This window comes from Oncorhynchus mykiss, chromosome 9 (genome assembly GCF_057628025.1).
Source record: "Oncorhynchus mykiss isolate SJ-2025 chromosome 9, ASM5762802v1, whole genome shotgun sequence".
NCBI lineage: Eukaryota > Metazoa > Chordata > Actinopteri > Salmoniformes > Salmonidae > Oncorhynchus > Oncorhynchus mykiss.
The window spans coordinates 60,129,899-60,154,569 of NC_143030.1; the positions used below are offsets into that span (position 1 = coordinate 60,129,899).

Here is a 24,671-nt window from a genome sequence, read left to right on the forward strand (position 1 = left end):
ACAACATGATTCCATGTGTCTTATTTCATAGTTTATGTCTTCACTATTATTCAACAATGCAGAAAATAGTCAAAATAAAGAAAAACACTTGAATGAGTAGGTGTCTAAACTTTTGACTGGTACTGTATATATTTTTTTTAATGGGACACAAGACACCCGTCTGATCCACGCCTGTCTCAATGGACTAATCCATTGTGGAGGCCGCGGGGATGGCACACCAACATCGACCGTTCCTATAATTTTCTAATCTACAATGTTTGTTTGGTTACGGTAATTCATTGTAGCTGGGGATTTTAACAAGGCTAATCTGAAAACAAGACTCCCTAAATTGTATCAGCATATCGATTGCGCAACCAGGGCTGGAAAAACCTTGGATCATTGCTATTCTAACTTCCGCGACGCATATAAGGCCCTGCCCCGCCCTCCTTTCGGAAAAGCTGACTACGACTCCATTTTGTTGATCCCCGCCTACAGACAGAAACTAAAACAAGAAGCTCCCACACTGAGGTCTGTTCAACGCTGGTCCGACCAATCTGATTCCACACTCCAAGACTGCTTCCATCACGTGGACTGGGATATGTTTCGTATTGCATCAAACAACAACATTGACGAATACGCTGATTCGGTGAGCGAGTTCATTAGAACGTGCGTTGAAGATGTCATTCCCATAGCAACGATTTAAACATTCCCAAACCAGAAACCGTGGATTGATGGCAGCATTCGCGTGAAACTGAAAGCGCAAACCACTGCTTTTAATCAGGGCAAGGTGACCGGAAACATGACCGAATACAAACAGTGTAGCTATTCCCTCCGCAAGGCAATCAAACAAGCTAAGCGTCAGTATAGAGACAAAGTAGAATCTCAATTCAACGGCTCAGACACAAGAGGTATGTGGCAGGGTCTACAGTCAATCACGGATTACAAAAAGAAAACCAGCCCCGTCTCGGACCAGGATGTCTTGCTCCCAGGCAGAGTAAATAACTTTTTTGCCCGCTTTGAGGACAATACAGTGCCACTGACACGGCCTGCAACCAAAACATGCGGACTCTCCTTCACTGCAGCCGGCGTGAGGAAAACATTTAAACGTGTTAACCCTCGCAAGGCTGCAGGCCCAGACGGCATCCCCAGCCACGCCCTCAGAGCATGCGCAGACCAGCTGGCTGGTGTGTTTACGGACATATTCAATCAATCCCTATCCCAGTCTGTTGTTCCCACATGCTTCAATGTTCCCACCATTGTTCCTGTTCCCAAGAAAGCTAAGGTAACTGAGCTAAACGACTACCGCCCCGTAGCATTCACTTCCGTCATCATGAAGTGCTTTGAGAGTAGTCAAGGACCATATCACCTCCACCCTACCTGACACCCTAGACCCACTCCAATTTGCTTACCGCCCAAATAGGTCCACAGACGATGCAATCTCAACCACACTGCACACTGCCCGAACCCATCTGGACAAGAGGAATACCTATGTGAGAATGCTGTTCATCGACTACAGCTCGGCATTTAACACCATAGTGTCCTCCAAGCTCGTCATCAAGCTTGAGACCCCGGGTCTCGACCCCGCCCTGTGCAACTGGGTACTGGACTTCCTGACGGGCCGCCCCCAGGTGGTGAGGGTAGGCAACAACATCTCCACCCCGCTGATCCTCAACACTGGGGCCCCACAAGGGTGCGTTCTGAGCCCTCTCCTGTACTCCCTGTTCACCCACGACTGTGTGGCCACGCACGCCTCCAACTCAATCATCAAGTTTGCGGACGACACAACAGTGGTAGGCTTGATTACCAACAACGACGAGACGGCCTACAGGGAGGAGGTGAGGGCCCTCGGAGTGTGGTGTCAGGAAAATAACCTCACACTCAACGTCAACAAAACTAAGGAGATGATTGTGGACTTCAGGAAACAGCAGAGGGAACACCCCCTATCCACATCGATGGAACAGTAGTGGAGAGGGTAGTAAGTTAAGTTCCTTGACGTACACATCACAGACTAACTGAATTGGTCCACCCACACAGACAGCATTGTGAAGAAGGCGCAGCAGCGCCTCTTCAACCTCAGGAGGCTGAAGAAATTTGACTTGTCACCAAAAGCACTCACAAACTTCTACAGATGCACAATCGAGAGCATCCTGTCGGGCTGTATCACCGCCTGGTACGGCAACTGCTCCGCCCACAACCGTAAGGCTCTCCAGAGGGTAGTGAGGTCTGCACAACGCATCACCGGGGGCAAACTACATCCCCTCCAGGACACCTACACCACCCTATGTCACAGGAAGGCCATAAAGATCATCAAGGACAACAACCACCCGAGCTACTGCCTGTTCACCCCGCTATCATCCAGAAGGCGAGGTCAGTACAGGTGCATCAAAGCTGGGACCGAGAGACTGAAAAACAGCTTCTATCTCAAGGCCATCAGACTGTTAAACAGCCACAACTAACATTGAGTGGCTGCTGCCAACACACTGACTCAACTCCAGCCACTTTAATAATGGGAATTGATGGGAAATGATGTAAAATATATCACTAGCCACTTTAAACAATGCTACCTAATATAATGTTTACATACCCTACATTATTCATCTCATATGTATACGTATATACTGCACTCTATATTATCTACTGCATCTTTATGTAATACATGTATCACTAGCCACTTTAACTATGCCACTTTGTTTACATACTCATCTCATATGTATATACTGTACTCAATACCATCTACTGTATCTTGCCTATGCCGCTCTGTACCATCACTCATTCATATATCTTTATGTACATATTCTTTATCCCCTTACACTTGTGTCTATAAGGTAGTAGTTTTGGAATTGTTAGCTAGATTACTTGTTGGTTATTACTGCATTGTCGGAACTAGAAGCACAAGCATTTCGCTACACTCGCATTAACATCTGCATGTGTATGTGACAAATAAAATTTGATTTGATTTGATTTCTGTTAATGCGTTCAATATATTATTAGTCTTTTACCGTTGTCATTGTCAGAGTGAACACGTTGTTCGAGGACCGCACAACCTAGGCTACACTTGTGAGGAGCAAGTTGGTTTATTTCATTCCATTTAGGAGTTGTCAATATAGTCAGACTTTTGTTTGTGGTGCTCCTGTCAATGTTGAGTAAGGACACGCAGCGGATTATGCATAGAAGTATGCCCAGGCCACCTGGCTTGCGCACAAATGTGTGCCCATTTGGGGATCTGATATCTGAAATATCTTACCAGCTCTCTTGGTAACCACTCGGCGTGAAAGGAGAAAAAGGTATTGCTCTTATCTGGTGGAAACGTCATAAAATAGGCCTACCTGATTACTTCTTATCCCTGGCACAAATAGCCTATGTCTAGAGCTCACTGGGCAGGAAACTGAGGGCCCAGAATATTTTATACAAATGTTGCAAGTTTGCTCGTGCCAGCTTCAGGCCAGACCCAAGTTCTGTTTCAGGCCATGTGTAGCCAATGTTTTTACCAGGATATTTTCTACCTGCAGGTTGCAAGGTTAATTATTGTTGGCTTTATGTAGGCTATTTTAACATAGTTGGCAATGACAATATAAGTTATTTTATTAAAACACATAGGGTGTGTCTATATAGGGAACAATAACGTTTAAAAATGTAAATCAAGCGATTGGTCGAAAGAACAAACTACTCTAGGTTGCCCAGGATATAGACAGTGTATACATATATAGTCAGGGACAGCTTTACTACACACTAGTAAATAAATAGAAACTAAAAGCTAATTTTAGTTTCAATGATGATACAAATAATCAGACAGACTAACTGCTAAATAACTGTAAATAACTAGCAATAAAAAGCTAAAATCCTTTCCTGAATGTGAATAGGGCTGAGAAATGTCAGGGACCTCATGATATCACTATACTTAGGTGCCGATATATATATTGCGATTCTCACGATTCTATGTGGATTGCGATTCAATACTGTTATTTTATTGCGATTCTGCTGCTCTTGAACTACTTGTTACTTTAATTTCTTATCCGTATTTTTTAAAGCTGCATTTTTGGTTAGGAGCTCATAAGTAAGCATTTCACTGTATGGTTATATTCGATGCATGTGACTAATAACATTTTATTTGATATTCCAAACACCATATGTGTGCTGCACATGGACAAGATACAACATGAGAAAACGAGTCTCTCAGTCATGGAAATAAAAGGGCTGAAAACAAATTGGCTCTCTATGAAGGAAAAATATGGGAGTTTTGTTGCAGGTACAGCCAACTAGCGCAAAAATTATATTGTGATTGTCAAAACGATACAATATATCGTCAAAAATAATACCCCAATATGCAACTATCGATTCCCCCCCCATCACAAAATGGGAATCATCTTCATGGCAGGGCAATCTTGTCATGCCTGATGTTTTCTACAAACTCCTGCATACTTCATTAGCAAAAAATGGCTTTTTACCACCCATGTCAGAAAATGTATTACGCAACAGTAAAACAAATGTTGCCTGTTTCACACATGGACAGATGGAATTCCTGCTAAATCAAGTTTGTCTGCCATTAACAGCAGCTGTGGTCAAATACATTATGTTCATCACTTGCCAATAGTCTTCACTGAACAGCAGATTGAAGGAAACGTACATGATGTAGGTGATAAAACCAAAACACTTTAGGAGCTGACTAACCACAACCAGGCATCTGGTTTGTGTTATATGCTAGCTTTTGGACTAGTCCACTGCGGCTAAACATTTTATTTAATCTATTGCCATATTTAAGGATTATCAACAATGGCAACAACATACAGTAACACTGTTCAGAACTAGAGTTGGACCAGCTTTACTCTATGATAGAATCTTATTTTACTACTGCTGCCTGGCTGACATCAGGCCAGAATGGGACACCGAGTAGCCCATCTAGCATGACATAGTCAGAAGGACCACTGCCGCAGCCAGGCAAGCGTGTGGTAATTTCCCAGAGTTCACCAGCAATAGTCTGCTGTGCTGTCTGGATAGTATTTCACAGTGCCTTTTTGTTTGGATGGCACAGCGGTAAAGTGTGAGACAGCGGAGGCCAGAAAATCGAGCTGTTTACCACAAAATTGTTCACATTTATTCATTAGCCTCATGCCTGGATCGACATGGCAGAGGACTGTGCTGCAGGGTGAGAGAGAGGATTAAGAAAGAACAAAAGAAGGAGAGAGAAGGTGAGAGAAAGAGGAGATAGTAAGGAGAGTGAAAGAAAGGAGAGGAGTGTGAAAGACAGGAGAAGAAGAAGAGAAAGGAGAAGGCAAGAGAGAAAGAGAAAAAGAAAGGAGAAGGAGAGAAAGGAGAGAGAAAGAAGGCAAGAGAGAAATATGAGAAGAGAGCAAGGAGAGAGCAGAGAGAAAAGAGGGAGGAGAGAAGGCGAGAGAAACGGGAGAAGTAGAGCGAGAAAGAGGAAGGAGCGGGAGAAAGAACGAGGGAATGAGGAGAGAAAGAAGTATAAATAGGAGAAACAAAAGGAGAGAGGAAAGGAGAGCAAAGGAGTAAGAGAGCAGAGAGGGAGAAGGATATAGGAGGGAAAAGGAGAGCAAGAGTAGAGAGAAAGGTGAAAGGAGAGTGAAAGAGAAGGACAGCAGAGAGAAAGAGGGGGAGAAAGAGGAGAGAAGGCAAGAGAGACTTGGTCAGAGTGAGGGAAGCAGCAACGATGTGAATTTGTAAGCGACTTTATTAACAGAGCTGATAAAGTGTGAGGGACAGACCCTCTAGCAGGTGTAGGAGGGGCCTTGTGGTGTGAGTAATGTGAGCAAGTGATACAGGAGTAAGGATGAGGGAGAGACAGCAACCAACCAAACTTGTGCTAGTGTACTAACTTCTAGTTTGTCACAGCTAGTGTATTTATCATTCAATATGATTATGTGGTACCTGTTTTGACTGCATCAAACTGAGAGAAGCTAGCTAGCTAGGCTAACTAAGGCATCATGTGCTTTCTCCCTGTCCTACAGATCCAAATAACACCTCTATTCAAATTATCAAGTAGCAGCGTACCTGTTGGCTCTTGGTTGTTGTAGCATATCCTTCATTTGAATTCCATTTTCCATTGATTAGATAATCTTGCAACTTGCTTTGCCACATAGGGAGGCTCTATGACTGTAGTTTCGCTTTGACTTGTGAGTGGCCGACAACAAGCCACTGCATAGGATATGGCGACATTCAGTTAACGTTTTATCCACAACTCTGTCCATCGCCATTGTAATCTGTGAAGCCAAAATGTTCCCAAACAGAAGATTTAAACTATTTTCTCGGGGCGCGGACATCGACTCTAGGGTGTTTATACTCTGGGTCAGGATATTGTTAATATCACCACAACTACTACAATCCCTCTATTACTCAGAGAAAGTAAGGTAGGAGGCACCTCCATGCAGAATGAGCACAGAGGCGCTATTCCTGGCAACCCTGCAGCTTAAGGGAGCATGAGTAATTGTGTACTGCTCACTGATTTGGCAGGCTGCGCCGAGTGGGCAGGCCTGCTCTGTTGTCTTGGCACTAACACTAACAACTGCGGACAATGTGGCTGGATCCTCAGCATGGCAGCAGCGCTTTGAAGAAGCAACAAAAAATCTTTAGGGGCGAGGCTCGGATTGACCAATTACAGTGTTAAGACTACACCCATGGTTCATCAATGTCAACCGTCATTAACACACAAAAACCTGATTTATTAATGTGTACATACAGTGCTAAATGAGACACATACCGTAACTGTAGCAGTCCAAAAAAGAGGACCAACAGGCAACATTTATAGAAGATCAACATTTTAACACTTTAAATAACCGCCTCAGATTGTATCCACATCAAGCTTAGCACAGCTCGACAATTGCTCAGTCACCATGCTCATCCAATCGCAAGTCTCATTCTGTGCCAGACCTCTGCCTGAAATGTTTCATACCACATCGTTTTTTACATGAGTGAGGTCCACATGACTGGGGCATGCAGCGCCAGGCAGCTCCCTCCTCATCCATGACCCCATGGCCTGAAGCTATAGCACTTGTGCAGACATAGAGGCCATTTTAGTGGTTTGAATCCTCTTTATTTTCCAGGGGGCTCATTTAGGGTTGTGACTGTTTGCAGGCTAGGCTACAGGACAGCAGCACCACTCTGTATCGGACCATTGTGTAACGGGCAGGAGAAAGAGTATCATTGTTGGACTGGTCTTTATTTCTCTCCCACTCTTTCCCCTTCTCTCTTTGTCACTTCAAAATGCACAACTTGTCTATTTTCATAACCATGCGGATTTGTTGGTGTTCCGGCACAGTAAAGTGGAGGGTATTTCATAAAGCAGGATTAATATGACTTAGCCAGTAAATTTGTCTAAATATTCTGAAACCACCACATATTTTCTAATACAGTACAGAATGTAAAATAGTACAGCCCTGGTCTATTTTCTGGCTGAATGCAACCTAAATGTGACCGACCGCCTTGATTTAATCTTGTGTAGCAAAATTATAAAGTGTTTTTACATTGGATAAAAGCAGACACAGAGAGCTACAAAATGGTAAATCATACAATATATTTGAGGAACAATGGAGAAGTAATTCTGCTTTGAAAGTTGCTAAACTTGTATCTTCACTTTTGAGAAAATGACCTTTGAACGTTTTGGTACCAACTGGAGAGCGCTTCTTTGTCTTCACCCATTCACCATCGTTCACACCCTCTTAAGCTTTAGCCTGACCCATCTTTAAGGGTTGACACAAGCGTTCTGTACTAACAGCAGCAGTCAAGCACCCAAGCTAACTGGCTAATGACTTCCAGACACAAATGAGAGAACAGCTCACTTAACATTACTCACCCTAGCAGAGCTAGGCTGTTTTTATGTTATCCCGAGCGATGGTGGCTGCAAATGTGCTGTCAGAGCTTTCAGAGCGAACACTGGACAACATTTGATGAGGTGATCCGAGCATTCTGACCTCACAACGGCAGTCAAGCACCCAAGCTAACTGGCTAACATTGGCTACTTTGCTAGCTACTTCCAGACACAAATGAGAGAACACCCCACTCTGACCACTTTACTTGCCCTAGCAGAGCTGGTTAGGCTGTTTTCATGTTATCCAGAGCATTGGTGACTAACTGTGCTGCTGCCAACAATTTAATTATTATTTTTTGCTGGACGCTTACTGACACCAGTCATATTCAACGAGTGTTGAGCGTTCATAAATTCATCAGTTATTCTGCGCTCTGGCACAGTCAGACAAGAGTGCTCTGAAATCAAAGTAGATGGCAAGACTGAATTTACAAAAGCACCTGAAATCGTTACTTGCATAGTGGAGTATTTTGTTAAGACATGTAGCTAGCTAGGTAAACAATTAACCATAATCCCAACTCATGACGTTACTACCCTGCATGAATCTGCAAGTAGCTAACAAACCAGGTTCAGTGTTAGCTAGACAACATTAGGCTATAACTAGCCAAACAAAATGGCTCAGATACGAATAACAAGATCATACACGTAACGTTAGCTAGCGAGTCAGCTAACAGTACACTAACTCGAAAGAAAATTCTGTCAAAATTTGAAATGTCTAAAATCTGAAAATGTAGCTAGCTAGACTATCATGGATGGACGCCTCTTCCTGTTACAGATTCCAAGGTTGCCCTTAGTTTGAAGATGTAATCCGGAGACAGGTGTTCTTCATCTCCTTAGCTATCAAACTAATTCCACTGATTTCAAAACTCGGTCCTCCAGAAAATGGAGAGCAACACTTATGCAGTTCTACTATGTAAACTTTTAGTGTCCTAAAAATTAAAACCAGCGTTAGACGTGATTACCTACACATACTGACCAGCTCAAATAGACAGAAGCGTGCTATATGGCAGACCAATCCGAACTCATCTCTCGGCATGTCCAGCCCACTCATTATCTCAGCCAATCATGGCTAGCGGGAAGGTTACTTCCTTTTTCTGTGGCTAAACCAACTAGGCTTGTAATTAAGTAATTTTATTCGTATTTACTGATGGCATACAAGTTCGTTATTAAGGCACATGAAAGTTCACATGTTCCAGAAGGCATATCTGCCAAAAAAGACATTTTGATTAAAAAAATTAAGATTATGTTCAAATGGCTCTCGTGTGAAGTAGTGACATACGCCTAGTTTCCTGAAACAGGTAAAAAATACAGATATCTAAAACATAAAGAGCATGTCCAGGCAACAATGACTATGCATGAATGTACAGTAAAACAGATTCTACTAACATTTTGTACAGTACACTGTACTGCTTTTTTACATTAGGCCTATATGATGTAGTCTTTAGCCAGCATGAGCCTAGCACTTAAAGTGCTGAAGTTACTGTATTTATGACCATTTAGCAATCAGTCTCTGAGCACTCACACTCCTTCATCATGCCGATGTCCACGCAGCGTTTGAGCCGGCAGGCCTGGCAGTGCCGTCGGTTGTCCTTGGTGATGGTGCAGCTGCCGTTGAAGGGGCAGGTGAAACTGGCCTTACGCTTCATGCTGCGTCTGGTGGGGACAGCGAGACAGAGATATTGAAACCTGGCTCACTGACACGTTCAAATATACACAGAGACATTAAAAACACTGGATTTCTTTTGCAAAATGGAGGCAGATGGGATTATTACTCAACTGGATTACATTTGCAGACATACAAACGGAATAAGAAAGACACACTACCCCTCTCACAGAAAAAACATATCATGAGCAGTCACGCAGCGTGCCCTTTGAAGTAGAGTTCTCATGTTCTGTGCAAGGAACTTAAACGTTAGCTTTCTTACATGGCACATATTGCACTTTTACTTTCTTCTCCAACACTTTGTTTTTACATTATTTAAACCAAATTGAACATGTTCAACTATTTATTTGAGGCAAAATTGATTTTATTTATGTATTATATTAAGTTAAAATAAGTGTTCATTCAGTATTGTTGTAATTGTCATTATTACAAATAAATACATTTTTTTTAAATTTGGCAGATTTAATCAGTATTGGCTTTTTTTGGTCATCCAATAATCGGTATCGGCGTTGAAAAATCAAAAATCTACTTTGAAGGAATTTGTTGTTTTTTCATACAGCCTCCCATTTACAACAAGCCCCCCACACACACACACACAGGTAGACACACACAGGTAGACACACACAGGTAGACACACACAGGTAGACACACACACACACACACACAGGTAGATACACACACACAAAGTTCAGAAATAGATTAACACACCAAAAGCATAAATAAAACACCCATAGATAAGTATTTGAGTCCCTATTGTTCCCACCTTTCTCCAAAATAACAAATTGGGAACGACAGACATGAGAGGACAGCTGACTTAAGAGTTAATGGTTGAGTTTAATGAGAACAACACTGAGATGTCTGGCATTATTCCTTCTTTCTTGTAGGAACTTTCTCTAATCCATTTATTTATTTATTTTATTTTACCTTTATTTAACCAGGTAGGCAAGTTGAGAACAAGTTCTCATTTACAATTGCGACCTGGCAATCAAATCAACCTGGCATATAAACTCAGCAAAAAAATAAACATCCTTTCACTGTCATCTGCGTTTATTTTCAGCAAACTTAACATGTGTAAATATTTGTATGAACATAAGAATCTACAACAGACAAACTGAACAAGTTCCACAGACATGTATGGAATAATGTGTCCCTGAACAAAGGCGGGGTCAAAAAGTAACAGTCAATGCAGCTGGTGGCCACACTAGATACTAAGTACTGCAGTGCATCTCCTCCTCATGGACTGCAACAGATTTGCCAGTTTTTGCTGTGAGAGGTTACCCCTCTCTTCCACCAAGGCACCTGCAAGTTCCCGGACATTTCTGTGGGGAATGGCAAAAGTCCTCACGCTCCGATCCAACAGGTCCCAAACGTGCTCAATGGGATTGAGATCTGGGCTCGTTGCTGGCCATGGCAGAACACTGACATTCCTGTCTTGCAGGAAATCACGCACAGAATGAGCAGTATGGCTGGTGGCATTGTCATGCTGGAGGGTCATGCCAGGATGAGTCTGCAGGAAGGGTACTACATGAGGGAGGAGGATGTCTTCTCTGTAACGCACAGCATTGAGATTTCTTGCAATGACAACAAGCCCAGTCTGATGATGCACCACCCCAGACCATGACGGACCCTCCACCTCCAAATTGATCCCGCTCCAGAATACAGGCCTTGGTGTAACGCTCATTCCTTCGATGATAAACGCGAATCCGACCATCACCCCTGGTGAGACAAAACCGCGACTCGTCTTTTCGCCTCACTTTTTGTCAGTCCTGTCTGGTCCAGCGACGGTGGGTTTGTGCCCATAGGCGACGTTGTTGCCGGTGATGTCTGGTGAGGACCTGCCTTTACAACAGGCCTACAAGCCCTCAGTCCAGCCTCTCTCAGCCTATTGCGGACAGTCTAAGCACTGATGGAGGGATTGTGCATTCCTGGCGTAACTCGGGCAGTTGTTGCTGCCATCCTGTACCTGTCCCGCAGGTGTGATGTTCGGATGTACCGATCCTGTGCAGGTGTTGTTACACGTGGTATGCCACTGCGAGGACGATCAGCTGTCCGTCCTGTCTCCTTGTCTTAGGCGTCTCACAGTACGGACATTGCAATTTATTGCCCTGGCCACATCTGCAGTCCTCATGCCTCCTTGCAGCATGCCTAAGGCATGTTCATGCAGATGAGCAGGGACCCTGGGCATCTTTCTTTTGGTGTTTTTCAGAGTCAGTAGAAAGGCCTCTTTAGTGTCCTAAGTTTTCATAACTGTGACCTTAATTGCCTACAGTCTCTAGGCCACATTAATAAAGTTACACCCTCTCGGCCTATTCCTTGTCATTAAACAAAAATACATTCTCCCGTTCCCGCTCAAAAGACCAGCTTGCTCTAGCTTTAAAAAGATTCCAGATAATAAGCTTCCATATGGACAGCACTTTAGTTTGGCTTGGATCGGAGGCTGTCAGATCATTTCAATATTGCCTAATAAACTACATTGTTTTTATTCCCGGACAGTGTGGTATGTCCTCCGCTGTGTGGGAAACATTGAGCCATAATAAGCCCTGGAGCCCCACAGACTACTCCACTACATTGTGTTCATTAGGGCAAGCAACCGGAAATAGACAACCCTTTCAAGATAACCCTTTCTGTTTCAAGTCAAACTGGACCCTCCAGCAAAACCATCCCATGCATAGTGTACCTGTCCTGGTCAGTACCCACCTGAAGAAGCCTTTGCAGCCCTCACAGGTCATGGCGTTGAAGTGGAAGCCTGTGGCCTTGTCTCCACAGACGCCACAGATCCGCGGCGCGTTGCGGTCAAACTCATCAGGCCCCACCACAGACGTGCTCACAGCCATGGTCTCCATCACTGCAATGAGAGAGGAGAGGGTGTGTTTGGTTAGCAGTGGTCTGGTGCAGTCCATCCTTCCCATGTGTGAGAGCAAGGCTGTATCAGACAGGTTGCATGTGTTGCAACTCAAATTATAGAGACAGGTGTTGAAGAAATCATCATAAGCCACAAGACAAGAAACAGCCCAATGATTGTTCCTGTTATTGGCTCTGTAGTGAGTTAACGCCATTTGTCCCTGTCAATGAAAAAAAACTGGAGTAATGCACACCAGAGGTAACACACCCAAACCCCTTTTCAATCTCACTCTGACTAATTTCCTTTGACAGCCAAAGATCCTCTAGCATTGTATGGAGAGAGAAGAGCAGAGAGACATTATATCCTATTAGTGGTGTTACATATAGGAATTAGGGACCTCCCAGGAGGATGAAGCAGATCTAACACAGAACAGAAAGCTGGACCAAAAGAAAAGAGAACCGGGAAGAGATTGACGGGGCGTGAGAGGTCAGTCAGTCAGTCACATGGCCAGACAGGGTTTAGCCTGCCTGTAGGGTTCCCCAACTGGTGGCCCGCGGGCTGAATTTGGCCTGTGGGGGATTTTAGACTGAAAACACCAGCAAATGAGCTCCAAGTGGTTTTACATTTTCATAATATGTTCCAATGTATCCCCAAGCATAATTAGAGATGGGATTGAATATAAATGTAAGAAAGATGTGAAATGTTTTAGTAAAATTTTATAGCATTTATTATTTGTAATCATGTTCTGACCGCTGACCATCCGCACAATAATTTTTTTTTAAATGTGGCTGAATGTAGTTGATCCCTGCATTAGAGGATGGAGTAGGGAACTGGGAACAGGTCCAGGCAGGTAGTGTAGCAGTTAAGAGCGCTGGGCCAGTAACAAAAAGGTCACTGGTTTGAATCCCAAGCCGACTAGGTGAAAAATCTGTCGATGTGCACTTGAGCAAGGCACGTAACCTTAACTGCTACTGTAAATCGCTCTGGATAAGAGCATCTGATAAATAACTAAAATGTTAAAAGGCAAAAACGTGGGATAAATCCATTCACCCGGATTAGCAGGGCAGGGTGATATGGCCTAAAAATCACCTCTCAACTTAAGAGTGATTCACAACATGCATCTTGTTTTTTAACTGTTCTCTAAATAAACATTGCTATACTGGTAAAATACACAGCATTTCAAACAGTCACCAATAATCAAATTAATTCTGGGCTTGTGATGCTAAATATAGGCCCAAGCCTTCCACAACCACGAGATCCAGTAATAATTTTATCATTTTAACATGCTATTTTTTTCAATATTCACTGATCTGGTTTTTAAGAGTCTATAAAAATGCTCGTTTTGTTACAAATATAACCAGAACCATGCGTAACTTCTACGAATAAGCATGAGGCTATATAAAATGAACACGGGTATTACACTGAACAAAAATATAAAACGCAACATTTAACAATTTCAAAGACTTGAGAGTTACAGTTCAAATAAGGAAATCAGTCAATTTAAATGAAGTCATTAGGCCCTAAATCGATGGATTTCACATGACTGGGAATAGAGACATGCATGTCGGTCACAGATACCTTAAGATTTGCCTCATGCAAACATCTCCTTCGTATAGAGTTAATCAGGCTGTTGATTGTGGCCTGTGGAATGTTGGCCCACTCCTCTTCAATGGCTGTGCGAAGTTGCTAGATATTGGCCAGAACTGGAACACGCTGTTGTACACATCGATCCAGAGAATCCCAAACATGCTCAATGCGTGACATGTCTGGTGAGTATGCAGGCCATGGAAGAACCGGGACATTTTCAGCTTCCAGGAATTGTGTACAGATCCTTGTGACATGGGGCCATGCACTTTCATGCTGAAACATGAGGTGATGGCGGCAGGGTAGCCTAGTGGTTAGAGCGTTGGACTAGTAACCGAAAGGTTGCAAGTTCGAATCCCTGAGCTGACAAGGTACAAATCTGTCGTTCTGCCCCTGAACAAGCAGTTAACCCACTGTTCCTAGGCTGTCATTGAAAATAAGAATTTGTTCTAAACTGACTTGCCTAGTTAAATAAAGGTAAAATAAAAAAAACAAAAAGATGAATGGCACGACAATGGGCCTCAGGATCTTGTGTTTGTTGTCTGTAGCTTATGCCTGGCCATTACTAGTCCCCACCACTCGGTTCACAACATCGACATCAGCAAACCCCTCACCCATACACCACAGCACAGTACAGTTGAAATGGGAATCATCCGTGAAGAACACCTCTTCAGCATGCCAGTGGCCATCAAAGGTGAGCATTTGCCTACTGACGTAGATTACAACGCCAAACTGCAGTCAGGTCAAGACCCTGGTGAGGATGACGAGTTTTTTACAGTTGGTACGCTTTTTTTTGTGGAAAATGTCTGGGATCTTTTATTTCAGCTCAGTATATAAAACAACCTCAAGCACAAGACCACCTGCTAGTGAGTAACCAGCTAATCGTTATATTTCAAGTTTAGCCAACTTAGAATTGATATGAAACACACCCTTTGGTCCGTCCCTAACGGTTTGAACAGCATGTTAGCTTGTCCAGTTGTCCACTTTGTTCAGATGTTAAAATCAAGTGGCCTACCTTATTTCGCAGAATGAGTTGCCAATTCCTTATAATTGTGTTTATTGTTGCACATGTATAAAAACACAGACTAGACAGCTAGTACAACGGTCTTCAGATAAAAAGCTGCTAGCAGCACGTGGTACCACAAGGATGCACGCGACAAACTGAGCATTTATTTTCCAGAATCAGTGTTCACTGATAGTCTCATTTTAGTAGTGTCTGCTCTGCTAGCAATTTGAAGAGTTGAGACATATATAGGTTATCGATAGAAAAGGTTAACTTGTCTATTACAGTAAAATAATGTCTCAAAACATTTGTCCATATGACCAATTCTGTTGGGCCAAACCTCAAATTCAAATAGTTGAAATCGCTCGTCAGAGAGGAAGAAGTGATCGCTCATCTTTGTTGTTTTGAGTGGCAGAGGCTTGGTTTGTGTGTAAACCATAGAGGAAGAAGCAAAGCGAGAGGTTTCACTCTCGCTATAATCTGTCCAAAATAAACCCAATGCGTTTCTATGGGCTTATTTTGGGCCTAAGCTTGTTGCCTGCCTTCCCGCCTTTGGACAACGACTCCCATTGTTAAGGCAGAGACATGAGCATCTTGTCATTATATACAGATCTCTGGTGTAAATGGGAAGGTATACAGAGCACAGAAAGAGCAAAGGAGATGAGACCAAAAAGACAACACAAAAACAAGAGCACAAAAGCTCATAAAAACATTAAAAATATTACAGGCATTAGGAATATCGCACAAAAATAGATTTGAATTAATTTTATATAGATCGCCCAAACCTACTGATTAGGCATTCCCATCAAATTCCAGACACCAATAACCCCCTTATACATAGAAAACAAGGACATGCCATTTCTCAATACACAGTACTAGCACATTCTGAACCATAAGACTGAAAAACAGCAATAATAAAATTCTTATTCAGCAAGTAAATGACCCATGTGTAACAGGGGTGTGTGTACATATGCATGGAGATTCAATGCAGACGCATGATGTTGATTGATAAACACGGGCGACACACTATCAAATCAGGCCAACCACAGACTATAACATAATTCATCATTGTACTAGAGAAATCAACAAGGTTTAGCCAAGATTTGAATAATTGAACAGCTGTCATCTGTTTCTCTGCTGACAAAGGCACTGGTTGGTTTGAGCATTTTGTTCTTTCGTCCACGGCTCACCACAGGGCCAGAACAGAAAAACAAGTTGTTTTTCTTTAGCTGGAAGCTGAAAATATAATGCAGACTGGCGAAGCGAGTCCCTCTCTATTCCTGGAAGCAATCATTAGGTTGTTGGTCTGACTGGCAAAGAATTGCATAGAGAGAGAGGTGCCTAATATAAAGCCAGGCTGCCCCAACGGTAGACTATTCCAGCGTTGCTACTTGCCTGTCTCATATGAGATAGAGGACCAATCCCAAATCAACCCAAGCCCCTACACCCTAGCCTATCAGAGGGCAAGATGGAACGATTACCATATTTCTTACACCTGCCAAAACCACTCAGATCTCCACAAGTGCATAGGGAGTAGGGCTTAGGGGTCGATTTAGGATTGGGCCAGGGCTTCCCCATCATTGTGCCAATCATTGAAACACAGGCTTTTAAAGCCCCATCACTTCCCAAACACAGAGCTGAATGGAAACTAGGACTAACTTTCCTAATAGTGCTGGGTCTTTGTCAGTGTATGTGCACTTTCAACATCTGCTGTATTTTTGTTAGCTTGGCTGGTAGCTTGGTTTAATTGTCATTCTGACATGGACAGTGCCAGTTGTCCCATAAAACAATTCTGTGCTCTCCACAACATGGGGATAATCACTTTCTTTCGAAACATGATCCACCCGCCAACAGTGCTGTGTAATGAATAGAGCAAGAAGTCAAATCTCAGTCAGGTCAATGCCATTTAGTCCTTGAGCAGATGCTCAACAAGACCCAGTAAACACCCAACTATCAACACATGTGGTGCAGCAATGTATGCTATTTCACTGGATGGGGGCTCTTATGTAAACAAATGGAACAAGTGCAATAAAGCAACAATATTATGCTAGTTTCATCTGATCTATGCAGGCCAGGAGACAAAACATGGATCCTCCACCCTGCTTTGACTGCATATGTCTTCTGGTCTCTTGGCACGCACCATCCACTAACTAGTAGTACAGTGCCAGTCTTCTCTTTGTGAGTTCTTGCCATCACAAATCTGATGTTCCACAACAGACCTCTGACAGTGAACGACCGCCTGCCTGGAGTCTCACACTGAGAAGATAATGAAAAGAAAGGTCAGGGCTCCAGACTAACGTTCTCAGTTGGTGGCACCAGCCCATTAAATTAGTAATCACCTTATAAAATGCATTCAGCGCAAATTTTTGTTGTTAAAAAATCGACTCCTGAGATGGTATGATAGATTTTTTTTAACCAAACATGTTCAACCTTTACGAGTGATTTTAATCAAACATTTTGAGTTGACAATTAGGTTATTCTTGATATATACACTACTGTCAAAATAGCACTCTAGAATTTAGATTTTCTTTTTGCTCAATAGAGATCCATTTGCCTAAATGTTTTTATGCACTAGCTAATAGGCTAATTCATTTGGGGATAATTCAAGACCTGAGGACCAAAAAACACATTAGCTAGAGCGGCAACTTTTAAATAGTGTTGATAGTTAGCTGTGTAGTTGATTCATCTAGCAGTAATATCCCAAAAACATTTGCACGCTCTACAGCTCAAAGACATGCCTGAAACGTTGATTTTTAAAACTGTGTCAATCGCACAATATTGAGTTGAGAAAAGACACTCCTCTCTCCAACTAACAGCATATTTTATAACTTTTTTTTAAACAGTTTTTCCCACAATTGCATTTTGAAGAATGCATTTCTTTCCTCAAAATGCATTGCACAGGGGAGGGAGAGGGAATGTGAGTAGCTCTCTCATCACAGCAGGTACAGTCAGAGGCAGGGCAGGCACTTTCATGGCAGGAATCAATGCACTTTAATTTAGGTGTATGGTTTGACCAAATCATGGTTTTAGAAGCCAAATGTTCAACATTAATGGTTGTTCTGGACAAGTAAAAAAAAAAAAAAAAAAAAAAAAAAAAAAAAAAATCAGACAAGAACATTGATTTAAGTTGTTCGAATGGCTACATGTCCAAAACACAGACACGAAGCGCCAGAAAATGTAGCGAAACTTTAATGAGACTTTTAATTATATAAATATAGGCTAGACGCCAGTCATGTTTGACCAGATATAATGAAGGATAATTTACATTAATGTCTAAAAGACTTGATTCTGTCGACATGCTTGAGGCACGGTTCGTTCAGATCAAATAGTCACAAGACCGGAAAGTGAAGGACAGCGCCTCTTGTGCACCACACGTCACCCACATGGAATCTGGGCAGAGGCAAATCAGCATTTTGAAACTTTAACCATAAACGTAATTGTTTAAAATCAACGTTTTATGTCATTTTATGATGCATGTCTTACCTGGTTTCAAAGTAGCCTAGCCAAAATATAACTACAGACATATTGAGGGCAATATAAAAAATAAAAAAACACTTCATATGTCATTGAAACCAGCATTTCTCTCATGTTCTATAGGTTTTCAAATCAATGTTACTTTATTGTCCAGCAGCCAAAGGCACAATCCTAGTCATATTATTAACCCATGCCAGTTGATGATAATCCTAGTCATATTAGTAACCCATGCCAGTTGATGATAATCCTAGTCATATTAGTAACCCATGCTAGATGATGATAATCCTAGTCATATTAGTAACCCATGCTAGATGATGATAATCCTAGTCATATTAGTAACCCATGCCAGTTGATGATAATCCTAGTCATATTAGTAACCCATGCCAGTTGATGATAATCCTAGTCATATTAGTAACCCATGCCAGTTGATGATAATCCTAGTCATATTAGTAACCCATGCTAGATTATGATAATCCTAGTCATATTAGTAACCCATGCTAGATGATGATAATCCTAGTCATATTAGTAACCCATGCCAGTTGATGCATCTTTAGATCTCCCCTCTAACAGAGATCGTCATCACATGAAACCGCTCGCACGTGTGGTGAGCTTTTGAGAACTGTCAGTATTTTAAGCTAAATGGTCTGATCTATTGCATCAGCCTCATTGCTTTACAATATTTGGATGTGGAGTGGTTGTATGATTTTTGGATCTGTCATCCCAGAACTGTCCCAGAGTGTGTTTTGGTCTTAGCCATCTTTTTTTTGTAATCGTCCCAGGGACGACGGGACGCCATTAATTAAGCCCTGGATGGAATTATTTTATCAAGAAAAAAAAAATTGGTTGTAAATTGTAATGTTGCAATATTTTATAGGCTTCAAACTGTGTCCAACCATCCTCCAGGAGAGCCTTAAAGGGGAAATGTTGTATTTTGAGACGGCTCATTTTGCATATTCAAGCCTAATAGGCAGAGTGTAGCCTACATTTGTCTGGTTCTATTGAAAAAGGATAGTAAAGCATTGTATTTTGTAAAGTGGTTCTTTGCGTCATACAATGCAGCAAAAATGGTTTGAGACTTCAGCTTTCAGACAAGTAAAAAAATATATATATCTTTCCTACTTGTCCAAAAGAACGAGTGGCAAAAAAAAATTCACTTCAAGCCTTGGTTTTGAGTGAGGTGACCAGCGAATTTGTAACCTGCACTGATGCGACAAATTAAACATTTTACTCGCAGAGCCATGTCAAAGGGTTGCAAAATGCGACTAAATGGTCGCAGGCTAGAGCCCTGGGCTAGGTTGAATGTTACGTTGCTGTGCAATCGAGTTTGCTACTCAGGGACCTAACTATTACACTATTAATCAGGATGATTAGTTTAGTCACCAGTCACTACACGTTGTTCCTATTGTCGCTCCAGACCTGACCTGAGAAACAACCAACCTCAGTGCAGCTACAGGACATCACACAAGAGGGAAGAAAGCGCTGATGTTATCTAACCGGACGCTCGCTCATAGAGCAAACGACCCAGAAACCATTAAGATAGGGGGCCATAGGAAAGGGGCCATGTGAGAGTCGCATTTAGTCACAGACATAAAAACCCAACGACGAACGAAGCCTTCCCCAAGCCTTCCCCCAAAAATACACACAATGTTCAGATTGGCTACCGCGGCTACCGCGCCCCCCATGGACACATCGCTCTGATAAGGTGCGGTTTCACTGGCCAAAGTTACAAGCAAAAAAAAAAAACAAAGACCTGGTCACAGCACCATTGCGTGCTGCCTCACTTGTTGTGCTGCCTCACTTGTTGTGCATGTTGTTGAAGCAACAATCATAGGGGCAGAATTGAGCTAAAGAGCAGGTGGGCGGTCTCCTATTCTTTGTGAGCTGAGGGCAGACAAGGAGCAGGCGAGGGTAAGACCTGGGTGAGATGCACACACATGACACGCCAAAAAAACACATGGTGGCATATGGGCCAAGTCATCAATCCTGGGCACTTCTGCAGCAGAGACATGGTTGTTTAACGGTGAGCACAGTAAGCAGGGTTCAACACATGCCCAGCTGTACAGTAATGGCCAAAAGTTGAGAATGACACAAATATACATTTTCACAAAGTCTGCTGCCTCAGTTTGTATGATGGCAATTTGCAAACACTCCAGAATGTTATGAAGAGTGATCAGATGGATTGCAAAGTCCCTCTTTGCCATGCAAATTAACTGAATCCCCCAAAAACATATCCACTGCATTTCAGCCCTGCCACAAAAGGACCAGCATGTCAGTGATTCTCTCGTTAACACAGGAGTTTGTGTTGACGAGGACAAGGCTGGAGATCACTCTGTCATGCTGATTGAGATCGAATAACAGACTGGAAGCTTCAAAAGGAGGGTGGTTCTTGGAATCATTGTTCTTCCTCTGTCAACCATGGTTACCTGCAAGGAAACACGAGTCGTCATCATTTTTTTGCACAAAAAGGGCTTCACAGGCAAGGATATTGCTGCCAGTAAGATTGCACCTAAATCAGCCATTTATCGGATCATCAAGAACTTCAAGAAGAGCAGTCCAATTGTTGTGAAGAAGACTTCAGGGCGCCCAAGAAAGTCCAGCAAGCGCCAGGCCCGTCTCCTAAAGTTGATTCAGCTGCGGGATCGGGGCACCACCAGTAGAGCTTGCTCAGGAATGGCAGCAGGCAGGTGTGAGTGCATCTGCACGCACAGTGTGGCAAAGACTTTTGGAGGATGACCTGGTGTCAAGAAGGGCAGCAAAGAAGCCACTTCTCTCCAGGAAAAACATCAGGGACAGACTGATATTCTGCAAAAGGTACAGGGATTGGACAGCTGAGGACTGGGGTAAAGTCATTTTCTCTGATGAATCCCCTTTAAGATTGTTTGGGGCATCCGGAAAAAAGCTTGTCCAGAGAAGACAAGGTGAGCGCTACCATCAGTCCTGTGTTATGCCAACAGTAAAGCATCCTGAGACCATTCATGTGTGGGGTTGCTTCTCAGCGAAGGGAGTGGGCTCACTCACAATTTTGCCTAAGAACACAGCCATGAATTAAGAATGGTACCAACACATCCTTCGAGAGCAACTTCCCCCAACCATCCAGGAACAGTTTGGTGACGAACAATGCCTTTTCCAGCATGATGAGCACCTTGCCATAAGTCAAAAGTGATAACTAAGTGGCTCGGAGAACAAAACATTGATATTTTGGGTCCATGGCCAGGAAACTCCCCAGACCTTAATCCCATTGAGAACTTGTGGTCAATCCTTAAGAGGCGGGTGGACAAACAAAAACCCACAAATTCTGACAAACTCCAAGCATTGATTATGTAAGAATGGGCTGCCATCAGTCAGGATGTGGCCCAGAAGTTAATTGACAGCATGCCAGGGCGGATTGCAGAGTTATTAAAAAAAGGGTCAACACCGCAAATATTGACTATTTGCATCAACTTCATGTAATTGTCAATAAAAGCCTTTGACACTTATGAAATGCTTGTAATGATACTTCAGTATTCCATAGTAACATCTGACAAAAATATCTAAAGACACTGAAGCAGAAAACTTTGTGGAAATTAATGTGTCATTCTCAACTTTTGTCGATGACTGTACAAACTGATATTATGCTAATGAATTCACCAGGCTTCCCTAAGCATCCCTGGATATGGGCATCCGAAACTGGATAACTAATATTATTCTCTTGCTCATCAAAGCAATAGAATAAAATAAAATAACATTATCCCGTTCCCCAGATCCACACTGCTGCAGCGACTCTGAACTTTGGACCTTGTTTTCGGCATTGGCTGGAAATGAATAGGCCGCCGTGTTGTTGGCAGGCTGACAAAAGTGAGAAGGGAGAGAGAAAAAAAACAACTTGTGGTATGGGGGGCCCCAAATCCCTTCGGCGAGGCCTCGTAGGGATGAATAACAGGAACATAAACTTGCATAGCAGCATAACTGAGCTGAGCAGTGCTTTACGATGCCGACTGTCCACACCCCACTCTCGCAACCATGGTGGAATGTATATCTGAATTCTACTAGCTATGTATTATTAGTAACTAAGCCAACTTTCCCTTTGATCAATATTTTATTTTCTTCAACAGTAAGAGACTGTCATTACATTAATAGATACATTTAAGAGCAAACTAAAAAAAGAACTGTAGTGCTTATGGTCTCCGAAACTGGACAGGATGAAGTATGGTATCTCTGACTGGGGTCAAGGTGTGTCATCTTGTGACCACAAATTAGAAGAGTTGTGACCACACAAAATCTAACCTCCCACCCTGTCCCCTCTCTAAAATATGCTTTCAGCCCATCCTCCATTTGCCTTGACTTAATCAAGAGGGCTGTAGTTCAAAGTTCAGAGGCGCAACAACAGAGGATGCACACAGACAGAAACACAAATCAGATTACCACAGCAAAGAAATCCCTCTCTCTGGGAATGATTGCCTGAACTCTGATATCCCCGATAAGTGCATAAAGCAGTTAACAAAAACAGACTGGCTTGTAACCTTTGGGATTTAAACTAGCGTGAGACACGTCCAACGGTATGGCCTATCGGGCTGACAGGTTATCACAGTGCATGATGAGCTGGAGGGAGATGAACTTCCTTATAGAGCAGCAAGCCACTTGTTTCTCCTAGTATGACTGATATGTCAGCCATCTTACTCAGGCAGCTTTGACTGACAATTAGAGAGAATGGAGGGCAGACCGATAAGGTAAAAGGAGAGATGACTTGTATGTTCCCCACAGGGCAGTAATAACATACCTGGTCAAAGGTTTAGATGTGGCAAATCCTCCTACCTTGCTGAAACAACTAGTCAAATAACTGCACGAGAGCACAAGCATGTACTACATCCCTGTGTAATGCAAAGAAAAGTAGTGTACTCTTAAACATCTGGGAAACAGGATATTGTTGTGTAAAATAACAAGCAAAAACCAAATAAGGCAAATGACTAGAGCCCGACCGAAATGTGATTTTTGGGTCAGATACTGATTTTAGGGAGGCAAAAATCACAAATGACATCTGCCGATTGTGTGGAAAGAAAAAAATACTTCAAAATATTTTTCAAAATTGTGCTCCAAAGGATTCACAGATAACATTAATTTTCTTAACATTACAATTACATTATTTAAAGAACATTTTGTGGTTTACATGAACCACCAAAAACAACTTTATCCTCTATAAATATGAAAGTAAATACAAAACACTTCTTCAGTTTACCTTCTTAGACACAACTTTAAGTTATACATATCTATGGGAGTAGATAAGAATGTAGAAGTGTTTGTGCTGAAGAACCACAAGCACACTAATAAACAAGGAACGAATGAATTGAACTTGGTCTCAAAGTAAACCTGAAACTGCACTTTTCACAAGATCAAACTATGCAGTGAAATCCTGTAACATGCGGTTCATAATGCCACCACTTTGCATTGAGTAGATTTACTAGCGCTTTGCAACAGTCAAATGTCATGTAAATAAACACTTTACGGCAGCCTCGCAATGAGAGCTTGTTCGGAGATAACTCCATTGTATTAACAGCCATTGTGTATGTTTCCCATGCATCGTCAATGGAACGCGCAGTGCATTCTGGCAACTCCATACAGCTCTCCTTCGAGGACTGTATGGAGTCAATTGGGCACTAGCTCAAAAAAAAAAAAAAACATTAGCATGAATTTTGTCAACAAGAAGTACAACAAATATTTTTCAGAGATGTGAGTTAATTAACTTGTTCTCTGAAATATCGCAGAGTTTTGGAATTGTGACATTACGTACTTAAGGAAAATAGGCAGGTTTCTTGACTGAGAAGCAATTGCCTGGCGATTAGCTCACCAATCACTCAACACAGCATGACAACGTGAACGCGACTGATCGAAAGTGCTGTGAGGTGTTATACGTTCCTCCATTCATTGCCCAATGCGATTCCTATCCCCTCTTTTCTCTCTCTGGCTTGTTATCACAATGTACTGTGTTATGACAAGCACAGGCTAGCTGTTCATTACAAAAAAAATGACTGAAACCTTAAATTACACTGTTATTCAATACAAAATGTACTGGCTATATATCTCAACTGCAAATTGCATGCACTGATGACTGAAAAAGTTAATGCATTAAAATGCTTGCCTGCCACTGGTTTTAATTTAGTTCTAATTTAGCTAGCTAACATTCTCATTACTAATGATGCACATGGGCTGAATGATTTATCTGCGCAATCTAAATAAGCCCACTAACATAACAGGCCCAGACGGTAACAGTGTTATTATTGTATGAAGGATGAGTCAGCGTTAACTTTGGCAGCAGTCTAGTGTTCTCACATAA

General features: G+C 42.4%; 1 protein-coding gene across 5 annotated transcripts in view; it reads right to left on the reverse strand.

The window, feature by feature from the left end:
- Window positions 1–24,671, reverse strand: part of LOC110532402 (vitamin D3 receptor A) — an 86,046-nt gene that overhangs the window by 22,346 nt on the left and 39,029 nt on the right. For all 5 annotated transcript variants that reach the window (XM_021616277.3, XM_021616278.3, XM_021616279.3 and 2 more), the window contains 2 exons: window positions 12,159–12,306; window positions 9,321–9,451 (listed from right to left, as the gene is read on the reverse strand). In XM_021616277.3, coding sequence (XP_021471952.1) covers window positions 9,321–9,451; window positions 12,159–12,304 — 277 coding nt within the window. In that variant the 5' untranslated portion in view covers window positions 12,305–12,306. The remainder of the gene's footprint in view (window positions 1–9,320; window positions 9,452–12,158; window positions 12,307–24,671) is intronic.